This window comes from Macaca nemestrina, chromosome 18, assembly GCF_043159975.1.
Source record: "Macaca nemestrina isolate mMacNem1 chromosome 18, mMacNem.hap1, whole genome shotgun sequence".
Lineage (NCBI taxonomy): Eukaryota > Metazoa > Chordata > Mammalia > Primates > Cercopithecidae > Macaca > Macaca nemestrina.
Genome location: NC_092142.1, coordinates 73,408,372 through 73,431,504, shown reverse-complemented (window position 1 = coordinate 73,431,504; position 23,133 = coordinate 73,408,372). Strand labels below are relative to the sequence as shown.

The window sequence follows — 23,133 nt, the reverse complement described above, 5'->3', positions numbered from 1 at the left end:
GGGCAAGGTCCTTATTCCTAGGCTGTTGTTCTTTCTCGTGGGATGTGGCCTTTACTCCTAGGGTGTAGCCCTTTTGAGGCCTCAGTTAAAAGCCCAGAGTGTTTGCCAAGGCTTTTGTACCTTGGCAGGGTTTAAACTTTAACATCGATTTCCCCAGCACTTGTGTGGCTGCTGAAGCTTCTGTTCAGCTATTACTCTCTCAGCTATTGTTTGCTTCTGTCTTTGTTAGAGTCTCATTCTGTGCATGCGCAGTTAGGAGTCAGCCAGTGACTTGAGAAACATTTCTTCACATATTTTTGGCTTTCTGGCTCTATCTCTGGTTTCTTAAGGGTCTGCAGTGTTTTGATCCTTGTCTCAGTCACTTTGGAGGCTGTGTTTTTTTAGCTCAATAAAGACTGTTACTTTCGGCCGGGTGCGGTGGCTCACGCCTGTAATCCCAGCACTTTGGGAGGCCAAGGAGGGCGAATCACGAGGTCAAGAGATTGAGACCATCCTGGCCAACATTTTAGTCTACTAAAAATACAAAAATTAGCTGGGCGTGGTGGCAGGTGCCTGTAGTCCCAAGTACTTGGGAGGCTGAGGCAGGAGAATCATTTGAACCCAGGAGACGGAGGTTGCAGTGAGCTGAGCTCCTGCCACTGTACTCCTGCCTGGCGACAGAGCAAGACTCCATCTCCAAAAAAAAAAAAAAAGATTGTTACTTTCTAGAGGAGCTCAATTCCTCTCAGCCAAAATATGGACAGTATGCTAAAAAAAAAAAAAAAAAAAAAAAAATTCTGAGGTCGGGTGTGGTGGCTTATGCCTATAATTCTCGCACTTTGGGAGGCCGAGGCAGGTGAATCACCTAAGCTCAGGAGTTTGAGACCAGTCTGACCAATACCGTGAAACCCCGTCTCCAGTAAAAATACAAAAATTAGCCAGGCATTGTGGGGGGCGCCTGTAATGCCAGCTACTCGGGAGGGTGAGACAGGAGAACTGCTTGAACCCAGGAGGTGGAGGTTGCAGTGAGGAAAGATCGCGCCACTGCCCTCCAGCCTGGGTGACAGAGCAAGACTCCATCTCAAAAACATAAAAATAAAAATCTGGGCTGGAGCTTCCCTGTGTACACCACTTTTCTCAAGGATTGTAGCTTCTCATTTCCTGACTGCATTGGTTTCTTTCTTATTCCTTCCAAAGATATTTTATATGTTTTAACTAGTTTTCATGGTTTTATTTCAGTGGAAATACAAGGTCTTAGTCATGTTTGAAATCAGAAGCATCCACTATTACATGTATGTATAGGGTTTACAGGGCATTATATTGGCCAGGCATGATGGCTTACATCTGTAATCCTATCACTTTGAGAGGCCAAGGCAGAAGGATCGCTTGAGCCCAGGAGTTCAAGATCAGCCTGGGCAACAGAGTGAGACTCTGCCTCTATTAAGTAATAATAATAATTATTATTATTAAAGGGAAAAGAAAAGGCTTTATATGATCTGATATGATCTGACTTCTGGCCAGTTCTTTGACTCACCCACCCACTGCTTCTTCCACTCCTCTTTTTTTTTTTTTTTTTTTTTTTTTTTTGAGACAGAGTCTCGGTCTTGTCACCCAGGCTGGAGTGCAATGGTGCCATCTCAGCTCACTGTAATCTCTGCCTCCCAGGTTCAAGCTATTCCCCTGCCTCAGCCTCCTGTTCTCTTTTTCTCATTTCAATTCAGCACACAGGTCTTCTTTGTTTTGTTTTGTTTTGTTTTTTGAGATCGAGTCTCACTCTGTCAGCCAGGCTGGAGTGCAGTGCCGCAATCTCAGCTCACGGCAACCTCTGCCTCCCGGGTTCAAGTGATTCTCCTGCCTCAGCCTCCTGAGTAGCTGAGACTACAGGCACCTGCCATCACACCCAGCTAATTTTTGTATTTTTAGTAGAGATGGAGTTTCACCTTGTTGAACAGGCTGGTCTTGAACTCTTGACCTCAAGTGATCTACCCACCTTGGCCTCCCAAAGTGCTGGGATTACAGGCATGAGCCACAGCACCGACCTCCTTTTTTTTTTTTTTTTTTTTTTAATTTTTCTGAGACAGGGTCTCACTCTGTCACCAGGCTGGAGTGCAGTGGCATGATCTCAGCTCATTGCAACCTCCACCTGCCACTTTTAAGTGATCCTCCTGCTTAAGCCTCCTGAGTAACTGGAACTATAGGTTGCACCATCATGCCCAGCTAATTTTTGTATTTTTAGTAGAGGCGGGGTTTCTCCATGTTGGTCAGGTGCCTCTCGAACCCCTGACCTGAGGTGATGCATCCACCTCAGCCTCCCAAAGTGCTGGGATTACAGGCATCAGCCACCACACCTAACAGGCCTTCATTTTGAATGCTTATTCCCACCTCCTTAGAATGTTGAACTAGTTATTAACTTCTGATTTTGAAACACTTTAGAGCCCTCTTTTCATAGTTGCACTTTGGGAGGCCGAGGCAGGCGATCACCTGAAGTCAGGAGTTCGAGACTAGCCTGGCCAACATGGTAAAATCCATCTCTACTAAAAATACAAAAACTAGCCAGGCATGGTGGCAGGCACCTGCAATCCTAGTTACTTGGGGAGGCTGAGGCAGAAGAATCACTTGAACCCAGGAGGCAGAGGTTGCAGAGCTGAGATCATGTCATTGTACAGCAACCTGGGCAACAAGAGCAAAACACTCCGTCTCAAAACAAAACAAAACAAAACAAAAACAAATTCTCAACAGGCCAGGTGCAGGGTTCACACCTGTAACCCCAGAACTTTGGGAGGCTGAGGTGGGAGGATCACTTGAGCTCGGGAGGCTGAGGATGCAGTGAGCATGATCATGCCATTATACTCTAGTCTGGGTGACAGAACAAGAACCTGTGTCAAAAACAAAATACTAAAATTACAAAAAATAATTAGCTGGTCATGGTGCCACACACCGGTAGTCCCAGCTACTGAGGAGGCTGAAGCGGGAAGACTGCTTGAGTCCAGGAGATTGAGGCTGCAGTGAGCCACAATTATCATGCCACTGCACTCTAGCCTGGGTGACAGAGGGAGACCCTGTCTCAAAATAAACAAGGAAAATGCTCATGGCTGGGCCTGGTGGGAGGCTGAGGCAAGAGAATCGCTTGCACCCAGGAGGCAGAGGTTGCGGTGGGCCGAGATCACACCACTGCACTTCAGCCTGGCGACACAGCAAGACTCCTCAAAAAAAAAAAAAGAAAAAAGAAAAAAGGATTCCCCGTTTCTGATAGAGATAGTATATTTTATATTGAAAAGCCAATTAGGCCAGGAGACCTGAATTAGGCCAACTGTCTTTCCACGGGTTTGGGGGCTCGTGGCTTCTGTCTATGCTTGCCTGACACAGCCCGAGCTGGCCAGGTTCCCAGATTTATCTCAGTTTCTTGCTTCTTGGTCACTGAGATTTCAAGATAGGCATGTGTACTCCTCCCTATCTCTGGAGGCAATCCGTGGCTGTGGTTTCCTCAGTTTAGGCTGAAAGATAAGTAACTGCTGGCTTGTCTAGGATTGTCAATTTCTAGTTAAACTGGCTTAAAATAATCTCCCACTTGTCTAAACACATGCAGACCCAGCATTGAAAATTAATGGAAGCCAGGTGCGGTGCCTCACGCCTGTAATCCTAGCACTCTGGGAGGCCGAGGTAGGCCGATCACCTGAGGTTTGGAATTTGAGACCAGCCTGGCCAACGTAGCAAAACCCCGTCGCTACTAAAACTACAAAAATTAGCCGGGTGTGGTGGCACATGCCTGTAATCCCAGCTACTCAGGAGACTGAGGCAGGAGAACTGCTTGAACCCAGGAGGTGGAGGTTGCAGTGAGCAGAGACCGCGCCACTGCACTCCAATCTGGGTGACAGAGTGAGACTCTGTCTCAAAAAGAAAAAAAAAAAAAAATTAACATAACCTAGTGACATCTCAAGGACTTCTGGTGATGTCTCCAGCCTGACTGAAACTTATCTATGCCATGTGTTTGCTAATAAACATGGGGCTGCCTTAGTCAATGCTCAAGGTTAGCAGCAGCCTCACGATCATTTTAAGGCAGTAACAAAGGTGACCGTTGGTGGAGATGCCAACAAGCTCTCATTCCCCATGATAGAGGCCTGGGGTCAGCCACAGTAGGTAATTTGTACTCACAGAATATCTTCAGTCTCAGGGGCTCCTTTTAGGTTCCCTGAGCTCCTGACTTCTCAGGTTCTAGTTATGTCTAATCTGGTCTTGACTGATCATTTGTGCGTCAGGACAGCAGAAGCTGCATTTTTGGACACAATGACCAGGGAAGATTACACATCCCAAACTGCCCTGATTCCCCAACATGTGTATGGACAAAGTGGGATAAAAGTGCACCAGGGTGGTGGGAAGCCCCAGGGATTCTGGTGGCTAGCCTGGCTGTCTACAGGATGGCAGAGTTCTTCTTGGGCCGCTCATTTAATCCCTCCGCACAGAACTGTTAACATCTCTGTGCCATTCTTCAGCTAAATGAGAACCTAACGCAGGCCTGATGCATGGCTCAGATTACACAGCGGATGTGAAGAGGCTTTGGGAACATATCCTTTCTCCTAAGGACAGGGAGGGGATGCTAGCGTGGGGTGCCTGCGATATTGCATGCAGGTCAATGAGAACAGTTACCGACACAGACTTAACCCGAGTCCTCAAAGTGTGTTTTATTATTATTTGTTCATCCTTTAAACATGAATCTAAATGTTGGCTTAAAATCAGGATTTACGCGCAAAGGGCTTCACAGTTTAACAATACTGGCTATGACTTTTGGAGTTCCATGTTGTGGGCCAGGCACTTCCCTTATTATTATTTTGAATCTTGTCAATGGTACTTTACATTTGAGCTCTTGCCCACTCTACCAGAGCAAGGATTATAACCTTAATTTTTTTCTTACCCCAAGACCTATGCTCTTTGTCTCTCTCTTTGGCTAGGAAAGACTTCTGAGGCAGGTGGAAGGAAGGAGGGAGCGATGCAAGGAGAAGCTTTCCGATTCCGTAACACACCTGGTTGTGCAAAGTTCACCTCTACATATAAAGTTTTTGTTTTCCAAGTCATTGAACCGGCGACATATTCTACCGGCCATTTTGGTTGTGGCAACCCCAATTCCCTTAATTTTTTTTCTGTGACAAGAAAGGGAATTAGACTAGGCCGCCTTGCCCGGGCTTTTTAAGAAACCCCACCAACCACCCGGGTAAGGAGCGCCGCTCTCCCAACCGTGGGTCCAGGGCGTGTACGGTTTTCAGTGTGGCCTCTTCCTTCGCCCCACTCTGGACTTGCGGGTCGGCGCCGGCAGGGGCGGGCCTCGGCAGGGCCACGCTGCCACGCCCGGCGTCTCCGCCCCCTTATTTAAATACGCGGCGCCGGCGAGTGCGTCGAGCTCGCCGCGGACCCAAGATGGCGGCGTGTGGACGTGTACGGAGGATGTTCCGCTTGTCGGCGGCGCTGCAGCTGCTGCTGCTAGCCGCGGCCGGGGCCGAGAAACTCCCCGGCCAGGGCGTCCATAGCCAGGGCCAGGGCCCCGGCGCCAACTTTGTGTCCTTCGTAGGGCAGGCCGGAGGCGGCGGCCCGGCGGGTCAGCAGCTGCCCCAGCTGCCTCAGTCATCGCAGCTCCAGCAGCAGCAGCAGCAGCAGCAGCAGCAGCAACAGCAGCAGCAACAGCAACAGCAGCCTCAGCCGCCACAGTTGCCTTTCCCGGCGGGTGGGCCTCCGGCTCGGCGAGGAGGAGCGGGGGCTGGTGGGGGCTGGAAGCTGGCGGAGGAAGAGTCCTGCAGGGAGGACGTGACCCGCGTGTGCCCCAAGCACACCTGGAGCAACAACCTGGCGGTGCTCGAGTGCCTGCAGGATGTGAGGGAGGTGAGGAGGTGGGACGAAGCCGGGAGGGCCAGGCCTGGTGCGGGCCCGAGGGTGTTGCCAGCCTTGGAAGACGCTGACGCCGGTCGGCTGCTTTTCTCGCTTCCTCTGTGCTGCACTCGCTCCTTCCCTCTTTGCTCCTCATTCCCAGGCGCATTCAGGGAAAAGGATCCCACCCCCACTTCTTCATTCCCTCGCCCTTATTTCCCTCCCTGTTGCCGGGGTCTGGGACGAAGACCTGGACTCCTGGCCGCAATCCGCGGAGGCCCAGAGCGTGTCTGTTCGCTCCTGTCTTTTGTGTGATCCTCTATACCGAGTGTCTCCTCGCCGAACACCAGTTTAGGATTTTGCGATCAGTTTCGACTAGGACAATTTGTGGCAAGCCATTTAAACATAAAAAAATGCCTGGCGTACTTAGGCTGTAAAGAACGATCTGTTTATTAGCAGTAGGTGTTTGATCTGCTGTTTATTACAGTAGATGTAATTCGCAAATCCATCTTCTTGCTGAAATAATGTATGCTTTGTTTTCTTCACTTACTTTGGTCAGTTTGTATTGAACCCCATGTTTAGGCTGTTAACTCCGAGTGACTTGGCGACCCAAAGCTTGAAAAGTTGGGGAAGCATTTGAAGCTGTGTTTGTGGCTGGGTTATGGGGTCTTGCCTTTCTGAGGTCTCAATGTGATTTTAACAGTATCTGTTAATGAAATCTAGATTTGCCATTGCTTGGTGTGATTCAGTTAAGTGACATTGATAATTTATAATCTAGGTTTAATGCTGCAGACTGTAAGTGCATATTTGACAATTCTCAAAGTTTGGGAGCAAATCTGACAGTAGAAACTTTTTCCAGAGGTGTAAGTATTAGAATTAGCCCTAAAGGTTGACACATAGAATAAAGCTGCTACTTGATACTGCTTTTAGCTGTTTTTTTTTTTTTTTTTTTTTTAAATTGTAGTATCAGATTTGTTTACGGCGTTCAAGTTATAGGAAGACCACTGACTTGTAGAAATTTGCTACTCTTGGTTCATCTCATGCTCTAGTATTCTATACAAAAGCAATTCAGATAGAGGAAAAGACATACATAAGCAGGAGACAGAAAGAAAGGAAGTTTCCAGAGCCACTGGAAATGCGAGGCCTTACCTGACTTCTCATCTTCAGCTTGAAGGCTAGAAGGATAGTCCTCTGATAGATACAGCTAAGATTCCTAACTCGGGGTGTCAAACTTTTTGGAATTTTCTTTTTGCTCTTTGAGGACACATAATAGATGTCGTTTCATCAAACTACGATCCTAATACTGGTGACCAAACACATTATTAGTGGTTTGTGGTAGAAACAGCACTTTATTTATTTATTTATTTATTTATTTATTTATTTATTTATTTTGAGACAGAGTCTGGCTCTGTCGCCCGGGCTGGAGTGCAGTGGAGCGTTCTCGGCTCACTGCAAGCTTCGCCTCCCGGGTTCACGCCGTTCTCCTGCCTCAGCCTCCCGAGTAGCTGGGACTACAGGTGCCCGCCACCACGCCCAGCTAATTTTTTGTATTTTTAGTAGAGACGGGGTTTCACCGAGTTAGCCAGGATGGTCTTGATCTCCTGACCTTGTGATCCACCTGCCTCGGCCTCCCAAAGTGCTGGGATTACAGGCGTGAGCCACTGTGCCCGGCCAGAAACAGGACATTATTAGGGAAAGTGGCAAAAAGTGCCTATGCAAGGAGTGTATATATCCTTATTCATGTGTATTCCGGACATTTGGAAACCTCCACTTAAAGGAGGCACTTTTATGCTCCAGAGGAGGAAAGGTGTCATGTAAATTGGAAATGGGAGTTTTGGGGGTTTAGGGGGAGGGGGAGGAGCCAAATTCCCAATTTAATGTTTTTTCCTCCAGTTTTTACATACAGAAATACTGAAAGAAGAGTACTGTGAACACCTGTGTATATTCTTCAGGAGGTGGAGTTATTTTTAAACTTCTTTTCTTTTTCCTTTTCTTTTTTTTTTTGATACGGAGTCTCACTCTGTTGCCAGGCTGGAGTGCAGTGGCGTGATCTCGGCTCACTGCCACCTTCACCTCCCGGCTTTAAGCAGTTGTCCTGCCTCAGCCTCCTGAGTACCTGGGACTACAATTGCGTGCCACCACGCCCAACTAATTTTTGTATTTTTAGTAGAGACAGGGTTTCACCATTTTGGCCAGGATGGTCTTGATCTCGTGACCTTGTTATTTGCCCATCTCGGCCTCCCAAAGTGCTGAGATTACAGGTGTGAGCCGCTGTGCCCACCTTATTTTCTTTTCTTTTTTTTTTTTCTTTTTTTTGAGACGCCCGGGCTGGAGTGCAGTGGCACGATCTCGGCTCACTGCAAGGTCCACTTCCCGGGTTCATGCCATTCTCCTGCCTCAGCCTCCCGTGTAGCTGGGACTACAGGCACCCACCACCACGCCTGGCTAATTTTTTGTATTTTTAGTAGAGACGGGGTTTCACCGTGTTAGCCAGGATGGTCTCGATCTCCTGACCTCGTGATCCGCCCTCCTCGGCCTCCCAAAGTTCTAGGATTACAGGCGTGAGCCACCGTGCCTGGCCTATTTTCTTTTTCTTTAAAGACAGTGAAAGGAAATTTCATTCTGCTTAGTCTGGGGGTTAATTAAATCTGATCTATGTGTTTGAAAGAGCATAACTTAAAGAAATAAACCAGCTAGGCACATTTGAAGAAACATGTATGGAATATGTTTTGTATTTGTTGTTCAGTAAGTAGAACTGTTTGATAGTGAAATAGATACACGTACTTTTCTATCCCTTTGGATATAAATGCAGGGAACATTGTCCTATCTGTATCCATTATTGGAATTATGAAAAGGCAGAGCATATGAGTAGAGTTGTTCCTTGGTATCACTGGAGGATGGTTCCAGGCCTCCTTCAGATACTGAAATCTGAGGACGCCCAAGTAACTTATACCATATAAAAGGGTGTCATATTTCCATATGATCTGTGCACACCCTTCCAAATTCTTGTCATCTGTAAAATACTTACGATGCCTAGTACAGTGCCTACATATCACTTCATTCATGTGGATTCACTGTAGTACTTGGCATGTGTCAAACAACTTTTGCTTTTTGGAAACTTATGGAACTTTCCTTTCTGAAAAATATGTTTTACGTTGGAGACAAGTTCTCACTCTGTCATCCAGACAGGAGTGCAATGGTGCAGTGATAGCTCACTGCAGCCTCAACCTTCTGGGTTCAAGAGCTCATTGCAGCCTCAGCCTTCCGGGTTCAGGTGATCTTCCCACCTGGGCTTCCCAAAGCGCTGGGATTAGAGGTGTGAGCCATTGTGCCTTGGCCTTGGGATTCTTTTTTTTTTTTTTTTTAACGCTCTCAGATGAGTCATGCTTTTAAAAAGGCCAAGTATATCATGGGTCCACTATTCAATAATAGATGTAATAGCCAGTAATGGTGTGTTAGTAGTTCTAGTTGTGTGTGTATAATTAGTAGTAGTTCAAGTTATTTAAATAAAAACAAAGAACTAGAAAGTATAAGGCAGGCCGGGCACGGTGGCTCACGCCTGTAATCCCAGCGTTCTGGGAGGCTGAGGCAGGTGGATCACGAGGTCAGGAGATCGAGACCATCCTGGCTAACACAGTGAAACCCCGTCTCTACTAAAAAATATGAAAAATTAGCCGGGTGTACTAAAGAATACAAAAAATTAGCCGGGCTTAGTGGCGGGCGCCTGTAGTCCCAGCTACTTGGGAGGCTGAGGCAGGAGAATGACGTCAACCCTGGAGGCGGAGTTTGCAGTGAGCCAAGATCGAACCACTGCACTCCAGCCTGGGTGACAGAGCTAGACTCCGTCTCAAAAAAAAAAAGAAAGTATAAGGCAAAAAAGAAAAAATATTCCCTGAGCTGTTCTAGTAGGTGGAGTAATAATACCAAAGAAAGAGAAGATACTATTGCCTAGTATGTGATAAAGAAGGCATGCTTGATGTTGCTGGTCATTTTAAAATACTTTATGTATTCTTGGTTGAAATGGCCAGTAGCACTTTTTTTGTTTTTTGTTTTTTCCCAGTAGTGTCTTGTATTTTGAAGTTTCAGATGGAGACCTTGGTTCCTTAGAAGTTTATGGTGTTCAGCCAGGTGCGGTGGCTCATGCCTGAAATCCTGACACTTTGGGAGGCTGAAGCAGGAGGATAGCTTGAGCTCAGGAGTTCAGTACCAGCCTGGGCAACATAGTGATTTACCGTCTCTAAAAAAAGAAGTTTGTGATGTTCATAGATTAGATTTTTTTTTCTTTTTTTTTAAGACGGAATCTCATTCTCTTGCCAGGCTGGAGTGCAGTGGTGCGATCTCAGCTCACTGCAACATCTGACTCCCTGGTTCAAGTGATTTTCCTGCCTCATCCTCCCGAGTAGCTGGGATTACAGGCGCGTGCCACCTTGCCCAGCTAATTTTTGTATTTTTAGTAGAGACTGGGTTTCACCATGTTCACCAGGATAGTCTTGATTTTCTGACCTCACGATTTGCCCACCTTGGTCTCCCAAAGTGGTGGGATTACAGGTGTGAGCCACTCAGCTGTTTTTTTTTTTTTTTTTTTTTGGTTTTATTTTTTGAGATGGAATCTTGCTCTGTCACTCAGGCTGGAATGCAGTGGCACAATTTTGGCCTACTGCAACCTCTGCCTCCTGGGTTCAAGTGATTTTCCTGTGTCAGCCTCCTCATCACCTTGGCCAGGCTGGTCTTGAACTCCTGACGTTAGGTGATCTGCCTGCCTCGGCCTCCCAAACTGCTGGATTACAGGCATAAACCACTGTGCCTGTAGATTTTCTTACAGAGAAGTAGAGAGATAGGGTAATGAGTCCCTGGGTATACATCACCCAGTTTCAACTGTCCCCACCCTTTTTGATTTTTGTTTTTGTTTTTTTTTGAGAGATGTAGTCTCACTCTGTCACCCAGGCTGGAGTGCAGTGGCGCGATCTCGGCTCACTGTAACCTCAGCCTCCTGATTTCAAGTGATCCTCCTGCCTCAGCCTCCCAAGTTGCTGGGACTACAGGCGTCTGCCACCACACCTGGCTAATTTTTGTGTTTTTTAGTAGAGATAGGGTTTCACTATATTGGCCAGACTGGTCTCGAACTTCTGACCTCATAATCTGCCCTCCTCGAGCTCCCAGAGTTCTGGGATTACAGGCATGAGCCACCCTTTTATTTTTAGGGCACAGGGTTGGGAGGCTGGCATATTTTAAAGCAAATCCCAGATGCTGTCATTTCAAATACTTCAATGCATATCTGCGATAAATACTTTTTAAAAGCTAGAAGCTGGCCAGGCGCCGTGGCTCAAGCCTGTAATCCCAGCACTTTGGGAGGCTGAGACGGGCGGATCACAAGGTCAGGAGATCGAGACCATCCTGGCTAACCCGGTGAAACTCCGTCTCTACTAAAAAAATACAAAAAACTAGCCGAGCAAGGTGGCGGGCGCCTGTAGTCCCAGCTACTCGGGAGGCTGAGGCAGGAGAATGGCGTGAACCCAGGAGGCGGAGCTTGCAGTGAGCTGAGATCCAGCCACTGCACTCCAGCCTGGGCGACAGAGCGAGACTCCATCTCAAAAAAATAAATAAATAAAAATAAAAGCTAGAAGCTTTTGTTTTGTTTTTTGTATTTAAGTGTATAATGAAATCTTTCTGTTGCAAGTAATTCTGACACTAAAAAGAAAAACCATAAAAAATGTTTTTCTTGCCACCTTTTCTTCATATATCAGTCTCAGATTATAAATTTGTAACCATACTCTAAGGTTTGCACAGAGTGAATGCTTTGTAAATGTTTAAATAAACTAATTTAGGTATTGAACAGAAATTAACATTTCAGTGTTGCAAACCATAAACCCCCTTTTAGACTCATAGGTAAACATTTTTGTTACGCTGCTCTTAACCTTTCACTTAACTGTATACTTGAGATAGTGTACTACACCATCTCTATTGTCTCACTGTTGATAGTCATGTGAGGTGATTAGTGCTAGTGTTATTATTTTAGCAGAGAAATAGGCTCAAAGAGCTATAACTTGTCTGATGTTGTGTCCTAAGTGGTAGAGCTGGTATTCAGCAAGTCCTTTTTATATTAAAAGACCATACTCTTTCTAATCTACCATGGGTGGTTGTGGCTAAGGAAAAGAGTATGTGACTATTGAGAATGCCACAGGTTTATAAATGTATGCTAAATGGGACACAAGAACAATTGAGTTGTAACAGTGCATTGAAGTATTTGTAGATTTCTCAGGCAGATGTATCGGCATTATCACCCAACGCTAATTTAATTAGTCTAAGTGCATCATAAACTGAATTTCTGCTTTATGAAAAGAGTTTCAAATCCCAGTTCACCTTAAGCAGGATTTGTACTAGAACACTGGAAGCGTTGTTGTTTTTTTTTTTTTTTTTTAAATTATAAGAGAGACGAGATCTTGCTGGGTTGCCCAGGTTGGTCTCAAACTCCTGAGCTCAAATGACCCACCCTCCTCTGCCTCCCGGATGCTGAGGTTACAGATGGAGCCGCCACACCCAACCCCTACAGTACAGTTTCTAAGATCTCTGCTGTCTAACCTGTATGAGTCGTTTCCTGTATATATTCTCTGTATGTATATATTGTAAAGTTTCTAGGATTATATATATGCCAGCTTCTGATTCCATATTCATTCATGGAGGGAATCAGTGACAATGAATAATTCAAACAGCAGTTAATCCAAACTTTGTTTGGCTTTAGGATATATTATGATTGTTTTGTTTCAGCCAATATGGAATTTCCTCCTATGCTGTCTCTCAGTGGTTGGAAGCAATCTAACCACATAATCAAGTCATTATTGATCTGTTATACACCTATCATTGTGGAAGGACAATTGTGCTTTAAGACACCACCATTGCTTACAGTTGGTTGTGATCAAGAAACAATTATATAATAGAGTGTTAATCACTTGATGTCATACAGATAGTAAATTATTTTAGGGCAGTGAAATAAGCACAAAATTAGGATTTAGATTTGGGTGGAACCCAGCTCTGCTATTCTTAGCTTGAAATTTCAATCACTTTTTTTTTTTTTTGAGATGGAATCTCTCTCAGTCGCCCAGATTGGAATGCAGTGGTGCATTCTTGGCTCACTGAAACCTCTGCCTCCTGGGTTCAAGTCATTCTACTGCCTCAGCCTCCCAAGTAGCTGGAACTGCACACGTGCGCTACCACACCCGGCTAATTTTTGTATTTTTAGTAAAGACGGGAATTTCGCCATGTTGGCCAGGCTGGCCTTGAACCTCTGACCTCAGGTGATCTGCCTGTCTTGGCCTCCCAAAGTACTAGGATTACAGGTGTAAGCCACTGCACCCGGTCTCTTTTCTTTTTTTTTGAGACGGAGTCTTGCTCTGTCGCCCAGGCTGGAATGCAGTGGCTGGATCTCAGCTCACTGCAAGCTTCGCCTCCCGGGTTTACGCCATTCTCCTGCCTCAGCCTCCCGAGTAGCTGGGACTATAGGCGCCCGCCACTGTGCCCGGCTAGTTTTTTGTATTTTTTAGTAGAGACAGGGTTTCACCGTATTAGCCAGGATGGTCTCGATATCCTGACCTCGTGATCCGCCCGTCTCAGCCTCCCAAAGTGCTGGGATTACAGGCTTGAGCCACCGTGCCAGCCTGGTCTCTTTTCTTAAGCAAGGACTGTCTACTTTAGCTTTGTCCTTGTTCTTTGTTTTTTTTTTTTTTTTTTTTTTGGAGAGTCTTGCTGTATCTCCTAGACTGGCTGGAGTGCAGTGGCATGATCCATGGCTCACTGCAACCTCGAACTCCTGGGCTCAAGCTATCTTCCCACTTCAGCCTCCCGAGTAGCTGGGACTATGGTACACACCACCACTTAGCCTTGTTCTAAGCGGAAATATACATGAACTCATGAATTTGATGTGCTAGGTACATTCTAATATGTATGAAACTAAATATATGACTATAATGTATACAGTACCAACACATACCACCTGAAATCATCTTGCGTATTACCAATAGCACACGCTTCGGAAAACACTAACACTGGATTATCTCTCTGGTTTTTTTTTGTTTTTTTTTTGTTTTTTTGGTTAAGATGGAGTCTTGCTCTGTCACCCAGGCTGGAGTGTAGTGGCGTGATCTCGGCTCACTGCAACCTTTGCCTCCTATATTCAAGCGATTCTCCTGCCTCCGCCTGTCTAGTAGCTGGGAGTACAGGTGCCAGCCACCAGGCCTGGCTAATTTTTGTGTTTTTAATAGAGATTGGGTTTCACCATGTTGGCCAGGCTGGTCTTGAACTCCTGACCTCAGGTAATCCCACCCGCCTCAGCCTCCCAAAGTGCTGGGATTACAGGCGTGAGCCACCGCTCCTGGCCTTGGATTATCTCTTAAGATTCTTCCAGCTCTGGTGCTTTGTGATTTTGTGATCTGTGGGAATATAAAACGTGCAGGAGAGTTGTAGCACAGGTAGAAAGGGGAGATGCTTTGAGGAATTATTAAAGGGGCTGTACTGACTGAAATAGAGAACTTGAAAATGTTTTCAGTCCAGATCATGAAGGGTCGTATATTCACCTCTGATTGGTTCTCCAAATAAAGTCTGGAAACAGGATGTTTTTATCCCTACCTGAGATAAAAATATTCCAGCAGATAACTGAGAATTACCTGTAAAGTAGTATTGTCATTTGTGGCAAATACTTTTTAAGAAATCTCTTGATGAGAATGCTTTACAGTATATAGTTGCTTAATAATTCATTGTTCTGTAGAAGGAAATAAAATACCTGAACAGTCCAAAAGATGAAATGCTGCATTTCTCTTTTGTACATTTCTCCTAATGTGTTCAAAACAAATTTACTCAGGAACAATAACAAAAATCTCCTCTTTATATAAGATATGTATGTATATATATGTTTTTGTTGTTGTTTTGAGGTGGAGTTTCGCTCTTGCTCAGGGTGGAGTGAAGTGGAATGGCCTCGGCTCACTGCGACCTCTGCCTCTTGGGTTCAAGCCTTTCTCCTGCCTCAGCCTCCTGAGTAACTGGGATTATAGGCGCTCGCCATCACACCCGGCTAATTTTTGTATTTTTAGTAGAGACGAGGTTTCACCATGTTGGTCAGGCTGGTCAGGTCTCGAACGCCTGACCTCAGGTGATCCACCCACCTCAGTCTCCCAAAGTGTTGGGATTACAGGCGTGAGCCACCGCAGCCGGCCTTACTTATATATATATATATTTTTTTTTTTTTTTTTTTGAGACGGAGTCTCGCTCCGTTGCCCAGGCTGGAGTGCAGTGGCCGGATCTCAGCTCACTTCAAGCTCCGCCTCCTGGGTTTACGCCATTCTCCTGCCTCAGCCTCCCGAGTAGCTGGGACTACAGGTGCCCGCCACCTCGCCCGGCTAGTTTTTTGTATTTTTTTAGTAGAGACGGGATTTCACTGTGTTAGCCAGGATGGTCTCGATCTCCTGACCTTGTGATCTGCCTGTCTCAGCCTCCCAAAGTGCTGGGATTACAGGCTTGAGCCACCACGCCCGGCAACTTATATATTTTTAAAACAGCAATTAAAATGGCTTATAGGCTATCATGTAAATTAACTTTTCTTCTTTCTTTTTTTTTTTTTTTTGAAACGGAGTCTCACTCTGTCACCAAGCTGGAGTGCGGTGGCAGGATCTTGGCTCACTGAAACCTCCGCCTCCTGGGTTCAAGTGATTATCCTTCCTCAGCCTCCCGAGTAACTGGGACTACAGGCACCTGGCACCACGTCCAGCTATTTTTTTTGTATTTTTAGTAGAGACGGGTTTTCACCATGTTGTCCAGGATGGTCTCAATCTCTTGACCTCGTGATCTGCCTGCCTTGGCCTCCCAAAGTGCTGGGATTACAGGCGTGAGCCACCGTGCCTGGCCAATTTTTCTAATTTCAGCAAACATTTATTGAAACCTGTGTGCAAGACACTGCTCAGTGTTCAAGGATACTGCTACTAATAATAATAGGTAGCATTTACTGAGGGTTTTCTGCGTGCCCTGTCCTGACGGATTGGATGCTTTCTAGGCATTATCTCATTTAATTTTATGAGAGATGTTTTATTATTATAATTATTATTGATTTTGTTTGTTTGATTTTGTTTTTGAGACAGAGTCTTGCTCTGACGGCCAGGCTGGAGTGCAGTGGTGTGATCTCAGCTCACTGTAGTCTCTGCCTCCCGGGTTCAAGCGATTCTCCTACCTCAGCCTCCTGAGTAGCTAGGACTGCAGGTGCACACCATCATGTCCAGCTAATTTTTGTTTTTTTAGTAGAGATGGGTTTTCACCACGTTGGCCAGGCTGGTCTTGAACTCCTGACCTCAGATGATGTTCTTGCATCACCATCTATCACCAGAGCTTTTTTTTTTTTTTTTTTTTTTTTTTTTTTTTTTTTTTTGAGACGGAGTCTCACTCTGTCATCCAGGCTGGAGGGTAGTGGCATGATCTCAGCTCACTGCAACCTCCGCCTCCCGGGTTCAAGCGATTCTCCTGCCTCAGCCTCCCAAGTAGCTGGGTCTACAGGCGCACCCCACCATGCTCAGGTAATTTTTGTATTTTTAGTATAGACGGGGTTTCACCATGTTGGTCATGCTGGTGTTGTTCTCTTGACCTGGTGATCCGCCCGCCTCGGCCTCCCAAAGTGCTGGGATTACAGACGTGAGCCACTGTGCCTGGTGGTTTGTTTTTTTTTTTTTTTTTTTGAGATGAGGTCTCACTCTGTTGCCCAGGCTGCAGTGCAGAGGCATGATCATGACTCACTGCAGCCTCTGCCTCCCGAGCACAAGTGATCATCCCACCTCAGCCTCCTGAGTATCTGCCCCCTAGTAATAACCATATTTGGTTAATTTTAAAAGTTTTTTTTGTAGAGATGAGGTCTCACTCTCTTGTTCAGGCTGGTCTCCAACTCCTGAGTTCAAGCAGTCCTCCTACCTTGGCCTCCCATAGTGCTGGAATTATAGGCATGTGCCATGGCACCCAACCTATTACATCCTATTATTTTTAGTGAGAAAACTGGTTCTAAATAGCTTGCGTCAGGGCTTGTGAGTAGTGGAGTCAAGATTTGAAAGCAAGTCAGTCCAGCTGTGTGATAGTTCATTTTTCTCCCATCCCTAAGGCATAAGTAACCTAGGACTGCACTGTCTACTGTGGCAGTCAGCAGCCACGTGCAGCTAGTGAACAGTTGAAACGTGGCCTGTTTGAATTGCGATGTGCTGTAAGTATAAAATACACATTTGATTTTGAAGATTTAGTACCAAAAGGATGTAAAATATCACCATAATTTTTTTTTTTTTTTTTTGAGGCAGAGTCTTACTCTTGTGGCCCAGGCTGGAGTGCAGCGGCACAATCTTGGCTGCCTGCAACCTCTGCCTCCCAAGTTCAAGCAATTCTCCTGCCTCAGCTTGCCAAGTAGCTGAGTTTACAGGCACACGCCACCACTTCCAGCTAATTTTTGTATTTTTAGTAGAGAAGGGGTTTCACCATGTTGGCCAGGCTTGTCTCGAACTGCTGACGTCAGGTAATCCACCCGCCTTAGCCTCCCAAAGTGCTGGGATTACAAGCATGAGCAACCACGCCTGGCCCACAATAACTTTTTTTTTTTTTTTTGAGACAGAGTCTCATTCTGTTGCCCAGGCTGGAGTGCACTGGCATGATCTCAAAATATATACATTTTGAAGGGGTAAATCCTCTGGGCGAAAGAATTAAGTTCTGCCAAATTTGGAATACTGCCTGTCAAAGGAAAACTCCACTCTCACGTATAAGGGGCAACCTCTGCCTCCCAGGTTCAAGCAGTTCTTCTGCCTCAGCCTCCCAAGTAGCTGGGAGTACAGGCATGTGGCACCATGGCCAGCAAATTTTACATTTTTAATAGAGATGGGGTTTTGCCATGTTGGCCAGGCTGGTCTCGAACTCCTGACGTCAGGTCATCCACCCGCCTTGGCCTCCCAAAGTGCTGGGATTATAAGCGTGAGCCACAGTGCCCGGCCTGATAATTTTTGTGTTGTTTATGTCTTTAAAAAATAATTTTGATATATTGGGTTAAATAAATTATAAAATCAATTTTACTTTTTAAAAATAAATGACTACCAGGAAACATAAAATTATGTATGTGTCTCACATACTTCTTATGAATAGCGCTGGTCTAGAAGAAAAAGATGTCTTTACTGAAAACCATAATACAAGTTTTAAAGTAATAAGTGTCATAAGAGAAGAATAAATTAAATGCTGTAGGTGTATAGTAGAGGAAATGGTTGGGAGAATCAGAAAAAGAGCCCTTCAGTACTTTTTTTTTTTTTTTGAGACGAAGTCTTGCTCTGTTGCCCAGGCTGGAGTGCAGTGGCGCAATCTCGGCTCACTGCAACCTCTGCCTCCCAGGTTCATGCCATTCTCCTGCCTTAGCCTCCCGAGTAGCTGGGACTACAGGTGCCCGCCACCACGACTGGCTAATTTTTTGTATTTTTAGTAGAGACGGGGTTTCAACATGTTAGCCAGGATGGTCTCGATCTCCTCACCTTGTGATGCGCCCGCCTCGGCCTCCCAAAGTGCTAGGATTACAGGCGTGAGCCACTGCACCTAGTGCCCTTCAGTACTTCTTAACTCTTCTTGAATTGTTGGTTCATGTTAATAAAATTCTTTTTTTTTTGAGACAGTCTTGCTTTGTTGCCCAGGTTGGAGTACAGTGGTGTGATCTCGGCTCACTGCAAGCTCCGCCTCCCAGGTTCATGCCGTTCTCCTGCCTCAGCCTCCCGAGTAGCTGGGACTACAGGCACCCACCACCACGCCAAGCTAATTTTTTTTGTATTTTTAGTAGAGACATGTTAGCCAGGATGGCTAGTGAAACCGTGTTAGCCAGGATGGTCTTGATCTCCTGATCTCATGATCTGCCTACCTCTGCCTCCCAAAGTGTTGAGATTACAGGCCTGAGCCACCACACCGGCCTTAAATTCTTAATTGAACTGCTTTAAAATGCCTCCTAGGCCGGAAGCAGTGGCTCATACCTGTAATACCAGCAATTTGGAAGCCTGAGGTGGGTGGATCCCCTGAGGTCCAGAGTTCGAAACCAGCCTGGCCAACATGGTGAACCTCCGTCTCTATTAAAAATACAAAAATTACCCCGGGCATGGTGGTGCATGCCTGTAGTCCCAGCTACTATGGAGGCGGAGGCTGGAGGATCAATGATCCTGGGAGGCGGAGGTTGCAGTGAGCTGAGATCACGTCACTGCACTCCAGCCTGGGCAACAGAGTGAGAGTCTGTCTCAAAAACAGAACAAAATGAAACAAAACAAAAGCCTCCTAATCTTGTTAATGAGTAGATTTCATCTTCTGCATGCCTAATTTGTGAGTTGTAAGGGGTGCTTTAGCTCCTTCAACTTGAGAACAATACTCTGATAAAACCAGAGGTCAGTTAGTGACTCATCTTAATTTGGTTGCGTTAGATTTGAAACTTAAGAAAGAACCCTAAGTGATGGCCCTCAGAACTGTGCCAGTACTACCCTTTATATCTGCATTAAAATAGAGTGTGAAGGAACAAGGAGTGTGGACTGGAATCTAAAAACAATGACTTAAGAGAACCAGACATCTGTAGTCATTCAGCTTTAATAATTTTACTGAAATCAGAAAATTTTGTTTGACTGAATGTGTGATATTTACAGGACCTGTACATTTTCCTATTAAAGGCTCTAGTAACACCTAGGATTCTTGATAGGGTGAATCATAGTAAAAATGGGTGCTGACTTGTATCCTGGATCTATACACTTGTAAAATAAAACAAATTTTTAAAATGTTTTTGTGTTTCTTTAAAAAATAAATGTGATAGGCTGGGCGTGGTGGCTCACACCTGTAATCCTAGCACTCTGGGAGATGGGTGGACAGATCACCTGAGGTCAGGGGTTTGAGACCAGCCTAGCTAACACGTCGAAATCCCGTCTCTACTAATAGTACAAAAATTAGTCAGATGTGGTGGCGCATGCCTGTAATCTCAGCTACTCGGGAAGCTGAGGCAGGAGAATTGCTTGAACCTGGGAGGCGGAGGTGGCAGTGAGCCAAGGTCACGCCATTGCACTGGGCAACAGTGAGACTCTGTCTCAAAAAAAAAACAAGAAAAATTAAAATGTTATATATATTTAAAATCATAAGCATGATAAGCAATGAAGTGAAATGGTGAGTAAAATTAACCATGAGAATATGAATATAAATTCTAAATAGTTGAAATACAAGTTTTGAAAAAATGACAGCAAAAGAAATTGTGTTAAAAATGCTCTGGTACCAGCTGGGTGTGGTGGCTTACACCTGTAATCCCAGCCCTTTGGGAGGCCGAGGCGGGCAGATCACCTGAGGTCAGGAGTTCGACACTATCCTGGCCAACGTGGTGAAACCCCATCTCTACTAAAAATACAAAAACTAGCCAGGCATGGTGACACATGCCTGTAATCCCAGGTACTCAGGAGGCTGAGGCAGGAGAATTGCTTGAACCGGGGAGGTGGAGGTTGCAGTGAGCGGAGATCGTGTCATTGCACTCCAGCCTGGGTGACAAGAGTGAAACTCTGTCTCCAAAAAAAAAAAAAAAAAAAAAAAAAAAAATGCTCTGGTACTTCACTTGTAATTTAAGTTTAAACGAGAAAGACCGCCCTGCAAGTCATTTAGCAGAACTCTGAAAATAATTACACTGGCCATATCAGCTCTGTAATGTGATAAACAGCATGAAGTAGACAGTAACTTCAACGATGAAGAAAGGGATGTAATGGAGAATTTTAATCATGAACAAATATCATGCCATCTGTTAATTAGTGCCATTGTCTTAGTGCATTTCGTGTTGCTCTAACAGAATACCCAAGACTGGGTAATTTGTAAAGAAATATTTATTTGGCTCATAGTTCTGGAGATTGGGAAGTCCAAGATTGAGAGGCCCTATCTGGTGAGGGCTGGCTTGCTGCATCATCCCATGGCAGAATGTGGAAGGACAAGAGAATGCAAGAGAAAGGGTGGGCTTGCACAAGGAATGTGCATAACTCATCCTTTTATCAGAACCCCACTTCCCGGGCAACGGAAATAAGGGCGTTAATCCATTCATGAGGCCACAGTGCTCTCATGACCTGGTCACCTCTTAAAGGTCCCGTCTCTCAGCACTTGTATTGGGGATTAAGTTTCCAACAGATGAACTTTGGGGGACACATTCAAACGATAGCAACCATTTACTGAGGACACACCTATTATATATGATGTAAAATCAGAAGAGATAAGGTCCTACAGTCATGTGAAGCTTGTGATGAGAGGAAAAGCATTGTGGTAAATGGAAAAATAGAATGGGCTTTGGAACTGCAGTCCTGGATTCAAATCCCAGCTCACTTACCAGTTATTATGACCTTGGACAAGTTAATCTCTCAAACCTTCAGTTTTCTTATTTGTAAATGGTCTTCCGTTTCCCTTTTGTTGTTGTAGGTGAGATCATTCAAGATAATGCTTTTTGTTCGCTGCCTTAAGAGAAATGTGAAATAAACTGGAATGCTTCACACCCTTTATATAATCCTTCCAAAGCGTCTCCAATAAAGCTTTGGAATAAGGTCAAGAACATTTATATAAACAGTCCGGGTGCGGTGGCTCACGCCTGTAATCCCAGCACTTGGGGAGGCCAAGGCGGGTGGATCACCTGAGGTCAGGACTTCAAGACCAGCCTGGGCAACATGGGGAAACCCCATCTCTACTAAAAATACAAAAATCAGCAAGGTGTGGTGGCGTGCACCTGTAATCCCAGCTACTCAGGAGACTGAGGCAGGAGAATCGCTTGAACCCAGGAGGCGGAGTTTGCAGTGAGTCGAGATCGCTCTTTTGCACTCCAGCCTGGGTGACAGAGCAAGACTCCATCTCAATCAGTCAGTCAATCAGTAAATAAATTACAGAAGGCCAGGCACGGTGGCCCACACCCCAGCACTTTAGGAGACCAAGGTGGCAGATCGCATAAGCCAGAAGTTTGAGACCGGTTTGCCAATATGGTGAGACCCCATCTCTACATACATACATAAATACATGCATGGTATTTAAATGTGTACACTTTGAAGGAAGGGGTAAATCCTCTGGGTAAAGGAATTAAGTTTTGCCAAATTTGGAATACTGCCTATCAAAGGAAGACTCTGCTCTCATGTATAAGGGGAAAAAGGATAGTTCAGAAGACTACTTTTTTCCCTGTATAAAACCAGATAAATTCAAAAATTACTGAAATTTTTCTGAAAGATGGTGACTTTTCAGAGGGAAAGTAATATGTAAGGTCTTTTGCTCTCATATTGTCAAGGTTGGAACATTTCTCTGGCTTGTGAAGCGGTCTGTAATACTAAGATATAAATACTAGACTTAGCCATACATTAAGGACAGCGCAAATAATTTTTGCTGTGTAAGTCTTTGGTTTTTTTTTTTTTTTTTTTTTTTTTTGGAGATGGGGTCTTGCTCTGTTGTACAGGCTGGAGTGCAGTGGCATAATCTTGGCTCACTACAACCTCTGCCTCCCAGGTTCCGGTGATTCTTCTGCCTCAGCCTCCCGAGTTGCTGGGACTACAGGCACATGCCACCACGCCCAGCTGTTTTTTGTATTTTTACTAGAGATGGGTTTTCACCATGTTGGCCAGGCTGGTCTCAAAACTTCTGACCTTGTGATCCGCCCACCTTGGCCTCCCAAAGTGTTGAGATTACAGGCATGAGCCACCATGTCTGGCCCTGTAAGTCTTCTTTCAGAAGTAACTAGGCAGCAGAGTTTTGAAATAGTTGAAAATCCACTATTTTATTTTCATATTTTTATATTTTAATTTTTTTTTTTTTAACAAGAAAGGCTGTACTTTGACATAATTTCACTTTAAAACTCTGAGTTTGGTAGGTTTATTAGAACCTGACTATTATGTGTATTGATAGCAGCTTTTAGTGCGTCCAGTGGTGGTGATGCTTTTCTTTTTCTTTTTTTTTCTTGAGACAGAGTTTTACTCTTGTTGCCCAGGCTGGAGTGCAATGGCGTGGTCTCGGCTCACTGCAACCTCTGCCTCCCAGGTTCAAGCGATTCTCCTGCCTCAGCCTACCGAGTAGCTGGGTTACAGGCACTGCCACCATGCCCGGCTAATTTTGTATTTTTAGTAGAGACGGGGTTTCTCCATGTTGGTCAGGCTGGTCTCGAACTCCTGATGTCAGGTGATCCGCCTACCTCAGCCTCCCAAAGTGCTGGGATTACAGATGTGAGCCATGGCGCCTGGCCTGAAACTTCTTATAACTGTAAAAAAAAAAGAAAAACATCAGCCAGGCACGATGGCTCACGCCTGT

General features: G+C 45.2%; 1 protein-coding gene across 1 annotated transcript in view; it reads left to right on the top strand.

Moving 5' to 3' along the window:
• The first annotated feature begins 5,360 nt into the window (after positions 1–5,360).
• The window catches only part of LOC105491285 (golgi glycoprotein 1), a 162,981-nt gene continuing 145,208 nt past the window's right edge, over positions 5,361–23,133 (top strand). The window contains exon 1 of the mRNA XM_071084938.1: positions 5,361–5,847. Coding sequence (XP_070941039.1) covers positions 5,389–5,847 — 459 coding nt within the window. The 5' untranslated portion in view covers positions 5,361–5,388. The remainder of the gene's footprint in view (positions 5,848–23,133) is intronic.